Source organism: Octopus bimaculoides, chromosome 3, assembly GCF_001194135.2.
Source record: "Octopus bimaculoides isolate UCB-OBI-ISO-001 chromosome 3, ASM119413v2, whole genome shotgun sequence".
In the NCBI taxonomy this organism is placed as follows: domain Eukaryota; kingdom Metazoa; phylum Mollusca; class Cephalopoda; order Octopoda; family Octopodidae; genus Octopus; species Octopus bimaculoides.
In genome coordinates this window covers 158,544,951-158,555,960 of record NC_068983.1, presented here as the reverse complement: position 1 = coordinate 158,555,960, position 11,010 = coordinate 158,544,951, and the positions used below count along the sequence as shown (strand labels likewise).

Sequence of the window (11,010 nt, the reverse complement as noted above, 5' to 3'; positions counted from 1 at the left end):
CTCATTTCCAACCCTCACCTTACTGGCAGCATCTCTGTACATGGCTCGCACAGCTCTCACTAACCATTCTTCTATCCCAAGTTTCCTCATTGACCACCAGATAAGGGATCGGGGGACCCTGTCAAAGGCTTTCTCCATGTCAACGAAAGCCAGGTACAGAGGTTTATCCTTAGCTAGGTATTTCTCCTGCAACTGTCTCACTAGAAATAAGGCATCAGTAGTGCTTTTACCTGGCACGAACCCAAACTGCATCTCATCTAAATTGATTCGCTCCCTAATTAGTTGGGCTATGACCCTCTCTGTAACTTTCATAACCTGATCTAACAGCTTGATGGTATTAGGAAGGGCATTCAGCTGTAAAAACCATGCCAAAACAGACATAGAAGTCTGGTGCAGTCATCTGCCTGACCAGCACCTGTCAAACCGTCCAACTCATGCCAACTTAGAAGGTGGACGTTAATCATACACACACACACACCTTTCACATAACAAACCTCAATCCATGGGAAATAACTCTTCTTTTCCTTTAAGAAAATGTTAGAAATGTTTAACTGTTTCATTCGTTATTTTCTTTTTACAAACACCAAGTCATCCAGAGTCTACATTGACTTCCAGCATAAAAGAGACAATGTGCTTCCAGCTTGTCTGAAGTGTCATCAATATTAGATAACTACAACAGCTGGTGTAAAAAAACAATGACAACATTCTGGTCAGTTATAAACCGCAACCAGTAATATACTATTATTCAAAGATTATATATATATATATATACATATATAAATGTTTTAAATATTTATTTTAAAGCCAAAACAATGCACGTTATAAAAATTAATAATACAGGTCTATGGCTAGAACTGTTACCTGATATTTCAATATTTCACTGTTAGGACCCCTTCTCCAGGAAATTTATGGAAACAGCTGATGTCTCTGCTTCTTTTCAGTTTCTGTTGACCAAATCCACCAGAAGGCTTTAGCTGGTCCAGGGTTATAGAAAACACTTGCTCAAAGTACAACACAGTGGGACTGACCCCCAAAACAACATGGTTGAGAAGTGAATGCCTCACACATACAGCCATGCCAATAATGGTTATGTAACCTTGAAGGGTAATGTAAATTAATGACCAAAGCCTTGAGAGAGGATTTGGAAGACAGAAACTGAAAGAAGCCCATCGTATATACCAGGGACATGCTGCTTGGGTAGGCAAGGTAAGCAGTGCCTACCCTGAATGAAATAGATCGATAGTAACTTTTTCCTTTTATGGCAAAATATGCACTTAATTCAGTAAAATTATGAAGGTTACTCTGATGCAAAATATTTTATATTTTTGTAGATTAGGTAGGCATAATATGCTCCTGCTTTTCAATCTCAGTATTAAAACTATGCATAGTACACGTGCTGCGTACATTCCTACAACAATGTTTTCTTTATGCACTATAAAGGCAGAAGTAAATCTGTCTACAATTCAGTTGCACGCCTGTGTTTCACTTATTTTTTTGTGTGTTTTACTACATAAACGTCACCAACTGCCTACCCTGAGTAATTACTTAGTTTGGCAAAAAGACAACAATAGAATAAATATGGATTTGATAAACTGAAACCCTTCAAGGTAGTGTTCCAGCAAGGCTACTGTCCAATGGCTGAAAGAAGTCAAAAGATTAAAAAAATGATAGATTAAAGGGTCTTACACTGACAGAACCTTTGCAAACAATGATAACTTCATTCGTTTTGGTATTAAAAGTCACCAGACAAACACTGTTGAGACAATCTGCACTATGAATTACTTCCAATGAACTATTCAGCAACTGGAAAAGAACAAAAATGAGGACACATTAAGGGTTATTAAAATTATTGTCTTATTTCAGGATGGTTATTTTTATTTTTTATTTAATTTTTTTTGCCAAATAAACACATGCATATTATATATTTGTTTTTCACTTGTTTATTACTGTGCTTCGTTAAAAAATTTTTAAATTTTAACTCATCTCCATTGTCCAGAAATCTTGCATCACATATCTGTGACCTCTTCAGTCATTAAAATTATCATCATCATCATCATCATCATCATCGTTTAACGTCCGCTTTCCATGCTAGCATGGGTTGGATGATTTGATTGAGGACCGGTGAACCAGATGGCTTATATTTCTTAAATTTTGTTTGGGCAGATGATGGTGTATACTCTTTTACTTGTTTCAGTCATTTGACTGCGGCCATGCTGGGGCACCGCCTTTAGTCGAGCAAATCGACCCCAGGACTTATTCTTTAGAAGCCTAGTACTTATTCTATTGATCTCTTTTGCCAAACTGCTAAGTTACGGGGACGTAAACACACCAGCATCAGTTGTCAAGCGATATTGGGGAGACAAACACAGACACACAAACACATACACATATATATATATATATATACATATATACGATGGGCTTCTTTCAGTTTCCGTCTACCAAATCCACTCACAAGGCTTTGGTCGGCCCGAGGCTATAGTAGAAGACACTTGCCCAAGGTGCCACGCAGTTGGACTGAACCCAGAACCATGTGGTTGGTAAGCAAGCTACTTACCACACAGCCACTCCTGTGCCTATGTTAATTTTAACAGAAAGAAAAAGAAAAGAATAGAATGACCGAGGAATGATTTTAAAAGGTCATCACTGTCGTTGTCATCACCATCATCAGTTAACTTTCAGGTTTCATGCTGGCATGGGTTGGATGGTTTTTGACATGTTCCAATGGGCCAAAGGACATAGTTTCTATGGCTGGATGCTCTTCCTAACACCAACCATGTGCTGGGTGCTTTTTTTTTTTTCTGCCACCTGCATTAATGAGACTGCCATGCAGTTTGTAGGGCTACAAGCCCTGAGGAAACAACTTTATTCTAAGAGATAAAGGACAAAAGAGGGATAAAGGCTCAAGCGACAGAACCAGAGCAGAACAACAAGAAACCTATTTTTCTCTGACTCTTTCTGAGAAAAAAGGGATTATCAAATGTTCCTCCATAACCTTATTATTATCCCTTTTTACTTGTTTCATTCATAAGACTGTGGCCATGCTGGGGTACTGCCTTGAAGGTTTTATTAAAACAAATGAACCTCAGTACTTTTATTTTTTTAATGACTGATATTTATACTATCAGCCACTTTTTGCCAAGCTGCTAAACTGTATACACATCAACACATCAACACATCAACACCAGTATTCAAGCAGTGGTAGGGGACAAACATAAATACAAAGATACACATACATAGATATATGTGTGTGTGTATACATATATTTTAGCATCATCATCATCGAGCCAGCCAAGTAGAAGACTACACCAGGTTACTGTGTCTCTTTTGGCATGGTTTTTATGGCTGGGTGCCCTTCCTAACAACAACCACCCCATAGAGTGGACTGAGTGCTTTTTACGTGGCACCAGCACAGGTGAAGTCAGTTTTGCATGGTTTTTTACAGCTGGATGTAGGTATGAAACATGAAGTGGTTGGCATTTGGAAGGGTGTCATATATATATATATATATATATATATATATATATATATATATATATATATATATATATATATATATTTATAAATATAATTAATAAATAAATAATGAGCTTTTATATATGAGCTTTTAAATAAGTTCTCCACCAATAATGGTGCTTTCATACCGATGGGCTTGGTAAAAATTGTTAATTGTTAATTGATTTATTAATTAATAAATTGATAATCCTTTACCCTTTTAATTTGTATATATATATATATATTCTTTTACTTGTTTTAGTCATCTGACTGTGGCCATGCTGGAGCACCACCTTAAAGGGTTTTAGTCAAAGAAATCAACCCCATCCTTTTTATTCTTTTATTGAATTCAGTCCTCTAAATGTGACCATTTAGAGGACTGAATTCAATAAAAGAATAAAAAGGATACATAGCAACAACAATACACACACACACACATCAGGCTTCTTTCAGCTTCCATCAATCAAATCCATTCATAAGGCAGTAGCCAGCATGGGGCTGTAGCCAAACTGCTTTCTCTGTTATATACCTGTGTGCTCTCTCAGTTATATATATGTGAATGCGGACGTAGCAGATACCATCTAGCTTTCGGCCGCATCTTTGGACCTTGTTGTGTCCACCACTCTGATTGGTTGGTATTGGTGCACTTTAGTCTCTAGTTCTATTTCGCGCCAGGGTCCAAACCAACCAATCATAGCCTTCTGATAAGGTCAAGCGGAACAGTTTTCTGAACCATTGCTTGAGCCGATTTTTCCTCTTAAATAGCTTGTTTCATCTGCGCTAAGTTTGTCACGACCTTCTGAGGTCTAGTCGCTGACCACAGAGCACCAACCAGTTCCAGCGACGACATTACTCCACTCCATTGAAGAACCAGCACCAGCACCAGTCTTCTGCATCGCCACTTCCAGTTTCTTAGCATCTACCCCGGTGTCTCTATGTACACGCCGCCAACAGCGCCTGCACAGTATCTCTCAACACTGTGTGAATCACTTCACCATAAAATAACAGCCAGAACTCAACCTGCAAGAACTCCAGTACCAAGTAACCGTCTCGGCATGGAAGCCTCAGCTTCTCACGACGTGACTCTACTGCTCTGCCTCGACCTCTTGTACAGCACCTTTACCACTGTGTACCTTAGCTACGAACTGGTATCTCTTATCCTTGTGTCTGGACTCTTAACGTCCTTATTATAGACTATTTTCTATGCTCTGTATTCTGTTGCATTCACGTACACATATTTGTATACACACTCTCTTGTTTACATGACGGCCTGTCTTATATTGTGTTTTATTATGTCGCACACACATACACACAGACATACTAGTTGACAACTAATAAACCTTACTTTTATACACCTTTACCAGTTGGGTCTCTCTCTTTCTTTGTTGGAACTTAACTCATTCCATCCTTTGTTTATTTTATATATTTGTGCCGACCGTGCGACGCATTAAAAGGAGCTGTTTCTTCATCACCATCTCCTTGGTCGCATGGCCGTCAACAAGGTAAACGACACTTGCCCAAGGTGCCACACACTGGGTCTGAACCCAAAACTACATAGCTGGAAAGCAACCTTCTCAACCACAGAGCCATGCCTGCTGCTGTATGAAAATATATAAATTACATTATATTATATTATAGTATATAACATATACATACATAAACCTTCTTGCTACCGTCCTGCCAAGCAATGAATCTTTGCGCATCAAACAGAGGTTTGATGTTATCAAATAAGAATGGAAACTCTGCAGTTTTGTTGCCAACATCACTGAAAAACATAACTTTTCCTCCTCCAGTAGTAATGTATAGCTGCAAGAATAAAGAGAAATACATTTGTTATAGTTGATTATAAAGGGTAGCAAGCAGCAGATTGGTGAAGTCATTCGTCATTAGAGTATCAGATAGAATACCTCACAGTTTGGTCTGATTTTCTGTTGAAAGTTCAAAACATGCATGGATCAACTTTGCTTTCCTTTTTTGGGGGGCAGGGGGTGATAAAATAAGTACCAACTGAGGGTGATGATAGTCTAAACTATAACAATGTTGAACTCGATTCCTTGGGTTATTTGTTACAGTTCTTTGTGCTTTTTATTCAAATCTAGCCATAGTCTAACTTGGTAGTAGACTTAATTTGTCACTTGCTTCAACACTACCCTCTAACATTTTAGGTGTCTTTAGCAGAATCTGTTCTACAGCAAGCATTCAGCCAAGTCTCTAGTTTGTAGAACATCTCCTTGCCTTTCTCTCATTAATCTTTGATGCCCCATTAGCACTGTCTTCCCTCCTGACTAAAAGATATAATTTTTAAAAATCCTTAATTTCTAAGACTCCATTATCTTCAGTGATGTAACGACACTGTATTTCCAGGCTATATTTGAAAATCATGAAAAGACGGGACTCAAGATATCCACTTTTGATACAGAAACATATATTGATCATCATCATCATTTAATGTCTGCTTTCCATGCTTGCATGGGTTGGACAGCTTAACAAAAGCTGGCCAGCCAGAGAGTTGTCCAGATTCTAAATGTCTGCTTTGGCCTGGTTTCTATGACTGGATGCTCTTCCTAATGTCAACCACTTTACAGAGGGTGCTGGGTACTTTTTTACATGCCACTTCCATGGGTGCATTTACGAGCCACTGGCATGAGTGCATTTTATGTGTGGTACTATCACAAGTGCATTGTATGTGACACCAGCACCTGCAATGGACATGCTTGTATGTATGGATGGCCACAATTTTACTTAACTTCATGTATCTTCTCAAGTACAGCAAATTGTCACAAGTCCCAATCCCTTATTTCCTCAGTGAGGCCCAGCACCTGTAGACCCTTTCACACCCCTTCATCCCACGTCTTCCTGGGTCTACTCCTTCCACTGGTTCTCTCTACAATTAAAGATCTGTAATGATATTCTTGAGATGCTTATACTGGCAGCAGTGCTCTTCTTCCATGAAAATTTATACTCTTCTCATAAAGATGCTCCACTGCACTCACTCAAGAGATGTTTCCATGAAGTTACCTTTTATCTTTTATTTGTTTCAGTCATTGGAATGCAGCCATGCTGGAGCACAGCCCTGAAGGATTTTAGTCAAACAAATTGACCTCAGGATTTATTTTTAAGTTTGGTATTTACTCTATTAGTGTCTTTTGTGAAACCACTGAGACAAGGAAGTAGAGGAACCAATGCCTGTTGCCAAGTGGTTGCTGGGGAACACACACACACACACACACACACAGATATGATGAGTTTCTACACAGTTTCTGTCTTCCAAATTCAACTACAGGGTGTCCACAAAGTCTGGGTACATAAGGATTAATACATACTTGAAGGAATTATTATTTCTTATATTTAATTGTTTATATTTTGATTTTATTTACGTCATGTACCCAGACTTTGTGGACACCCTGTATAATGCATTGATCAGCCCAGGCCAATAGTAGAAGACACTTCTCCAAGGTGCTGTGCAGTAGTACTGAACTGCAAACCATGTATTTGCAGGATGAGCTTCTTAATCACACAGCCATGCCTTAAATGGACGCACAATGGCCCAGTGGTTAGGGCAGTGGACTCATGGTCATAGGATCGTGGTTTCGATTCCCAGACCGGGCGTTGTGAGTGTTTATTGAGCGAAAACACCTAAAGTTCCACGAGGCTCCGGCAGGGGATGGTGGCGAACCCTGCTGTACTCTTTCACCACAACTTTCTCTCACTCTTACTTCCTGTTTCTGTTGTGCCTGTAATTCAAAGGGTCAGCCTTGTCACACTGTGTCACGCTGAATATCCCTGAGAACTACGTTAAGGGTACACGTGTCTGTGGAGTGCTCAGCCACTTGCACGTTGATTTCACGAGCAGGCTGTTCCGTTGATCGGATCAACTGGACCTCTCGACGTCATAAGCGATGGAGTGCCAACAACAACATGCCTTAAATAAGATGAAGTGCACAAATGTAATTTTTATATGAAAGCATAAATAAATATTTGAGAACCAAACAAGATATGAACCCACACTGCCTGGTTGATACTTTGGTGTACACACTGCTTTATATGTACCCACAATGAAATCCATTAAGTTAATGACTTCATGTTTGCCTGTGGTATTTGCCTTGAGATCATATTAATGATAGCACATGCATAATTTGCACTCTGCATGGGTGGAGCCAAGATTTGACTGAAGTGGGTTCTCAATTATCAAAATGGATCCTCCAGGAGCCATTTGATTTGTTTGTATATACATGTATGAATATATCATATGCACATACATAACTAAGGGTGGGATTCAGCTGAACTTGTTGACTCCCACCCTTGGCTATATATGTGCTTTGTCTATGTATTTTGATTCTAACTTATCCAACTGTGGTATATATTCATAAATTATATAATACTGAAAATGGTAAAACCCTCAAATTACTTAAATCATTTTTAAGGAATTGTTTAGCTTATTTATGATTTATAAATTTTACAATTAAATTACAAATGGAAATTTATTGAAGGTTGACATAGATTTCAATGTTGCAGTTGCTGTTACTGATGCTGTTTAATTTAGCTCAAGTCTCATGAAGCCAATCTGTCATCAAAATTATTCCAGGTATAACCATACCATCTTTTAAGGAGTTATGTAGGATTAAATTACTCAATGCATCCTCCTTTAAATAAGAGAGTAGGAGAGATTTAGCTACTATTTCTAGTAAACGATGTCATGTGGTAGAGGTCCCATATGCAAGCAGAAAAAGGGCATGTGTGTGTGTGTGTGTGTGTGTTTGTGTGTGTTTATATCTCCATTTATGTGTAAACAGGGATTACACACACACAATCATACATGTATAAATATATTTTCCAGATACTTTCTACATATGAAAAATAAGAATATTGGTTTCAAATTTTAGCACAAGGCAAAGTTGACCCTAGTAGCATTTGAACACTTTGCCCTCTGTGATAACAATTCTGCCAACAAAAAAATAAGAATATTGCATACATCTAAGAACTGCAATAGACATTGGGAAAACTGATCGCTATTATCATCATCATTTTAACATTCACTTTTCCATGTCTGCATGGTCAGATGGCATTGTTGAAGCAACGTTTACCTGTTTCCAAGTGGCATCACTCTGTTGGAGTCTGTGGACAAAGTTCTTGCTAGATTATTGTTGAACAGGTTGATGGAGGACATTTGTCCAACAGTAATCCCTGAATCACAACGTGGCTTTAGATTTGGCAGAGGGACGATTGATAGGATCTCAGCAAGGCAAATTCAGGAGAAATGTATTGAGCAGTGAATTTCTCTGTATCAGGTTTTTATTGATCTGACAAAGGCTTTTGATATGGTGAACAGAGGTGCAATGCAGAAAATATTAGGGAAAATAGGGTATCCACCAAAGTTTATTGATATGCTTGTTTGACTACACAGAAATATGAAGGCTCAAGTTGTCTTGAATGGAAAATTGTCCAACGAAATCCCAGATGATAATGGTGTGAAGCAGAGAGATATCCTGGCTCCCACACTGTTCTCAATATATTTTGATGTGATGCTGATTCATGCATTCCAGGACTGTGTGCAGGGTATTCTAATGCAAATTAGAATTACAGGAAGGATATTTGACCTAAGAATGTTCGATTTCAAATCCAAGGTGTTCGAAATATTAATTAGAGAACTCTTGTATGCAGATGATGTTGACTTTTTGGCTCACTCTCATGATGACATGTAACACATCATGGATTCTTTTGCAGCATCTTGTAATACCTTTGGCATGAAAATTAATTCAAAAGGTAATGTTCACCCTATCACCAGGGGAAGCATATATTGAGCCAAATATAATGGTGCATGGAACTAGGTTGGGTGTAGTTGATACTTTTGTTTACCTGGATGGTGCATTATCATGGGATGGTTCACTGGATGCAGAAATACACCTGCACATTCAGAAGGCCTCTGTAGCCTTTGGAAAACTTAAAAAGAGAGTGTAGGCAGATCATGGAATCAATATCAAGACCAAGATTAGTGTGTACAAGGCCTGCATCCTAAGTACTCTGTTGTATTCTTCAGAAATGTGAACAGTACATCATAAGCATCTAAATTTGTTTGAACACTTTAGCAGCAGAAAATACCTGACACACAAATCCTTAAAGATGCTGGCTGCAGAAGCATTGAATCTACCATCATATCCTCTCAAATGTGTTGGGTAGGCTATGTTGCACATATGAATGAGGAAAGAATACTAAAGCAACTATTTTACAGTCAATTGAACACTGGGAAACATCTTCAGCACAAACCAAGAAAAAGATATAAAGATTGTATAAAAAACAATCTTAAAGATCTTCAGCTTGAAGGTCAGAACAGGGAAGTGCTTGCTTTAAAGAGAGGTAAATGGAGAGTATATGTGAAGGAAGCCTGCAGAATGTTTGAAGAGAGATGTCTTGATCATGAAAAACTTAAACGCCAGTTTTGAAAAGGCCACAGTATGAACATCAATAAGAACATAGTGAGCTAGATTTGTGATGTGTGAGGTCGTTTACTGCTCTCTAAATCTGGGTACATCACTCATTTAAAATCACATAAAAAGTCAAATGTATGCAGCTCTGTCCTTCCAATGCTAGGTGAGACAACATGTGTGGTGTACAAAAAGATCTGCAAGTCAATACCTGGTCTTAAAAGGCATATGAGGGTACATAAGGATGACATTCCACAAGTTGACCCATAAATCCCATAGAGGGCACATCTTTTGTCTGTCACATTTGCTGCAGACCCTGCAAATCTAATGCTGGACTTAAAAATGTCACCTAAAGGGTTATGGATGGACGTTTGGAGCTGATGACATTTGATTGGAGTACATGGGGAGACAACAATCATCTACAAAGATGAAGCAATCAGCATCATCATCATCGTTTAACGTCTACTTTCCATGCTAGCATGGGTTGGACGATTTTGACTGAGGACTGGCAAACCAGATGGCTGCACCAGGCTCCAATCTGATCTGGCAGAGTTTCTACAGCTGGATGCCCTTCCTAACGCCAACCACTCTGAGAGTGTAGTGGGTACTTTTACGTGCCACACACACACACACATATATGTGACAATTATTCGGTAGCCATGATAAAACTCTGAGTTTTGGATGCTGGGGCGGAAACCCATGCCACCATCTCTTCAGTTATTTGACCATCGAAGAATGCTATGAAATGACCATTAAACAAAGGGAAATTACTGTGTGGTTGACCGTTATTAAGACAAAAGAGCTATTAGAGTGACCGCTAAGTGAGGGGAGGGAGTAAAGGTAAGGGAGTAAAAATGTCCATAGTATTCGCGTAAGCGTACCAGTCCATACATACACATGCGCGCCCACACACCCACGTACATGTGCCTATATATATATTATGTGTTCATTCTGTTGTCAGTAAACAAAGTCCGTTTTGTTTTTATGTCCCCGTTCATTTTTCTAACGTCCTGTACCCGGATATGCATCTATATATACATGTAGATGTAGGTATGTACATATATGTATGTATACATGCATATGTTCATATATC

The 11,010-nt window shown here is 38.7% G+C and overlaps 1 protein-coding gene across 4 annotated transcripts in view; it reads right to left on the bottom strand.

Annotated features, from left to right (window-relative positions):
- LOC106872345 (WD repeat-containing protein 97) overlaps nt 1-11,010 on the bottom strand; it is a 103,585-nt gene that overhangs the window by 84,496 nt on the left and 8,079 nt on the right. For all 4 annotated transcript variants that reach the window (XM_014919301.2, XM_014919300.2, XM_014919302.2 and 1 more), the window contains 2 exons: nt 5,152-5,301; nt 1,687-1,803 (listed from right to left, as the gene is read on the bottom strand). In XM_014919301.2, the coding sequence (XP_014774787.1) occupies nt 1,687-1,803; nt 5,152-5,301 (267 nt within the window). The remainder of the gene's footprint in view (nt 1-1,686; nt 1,804-5,151; nt 5,302-11,010) is intronic.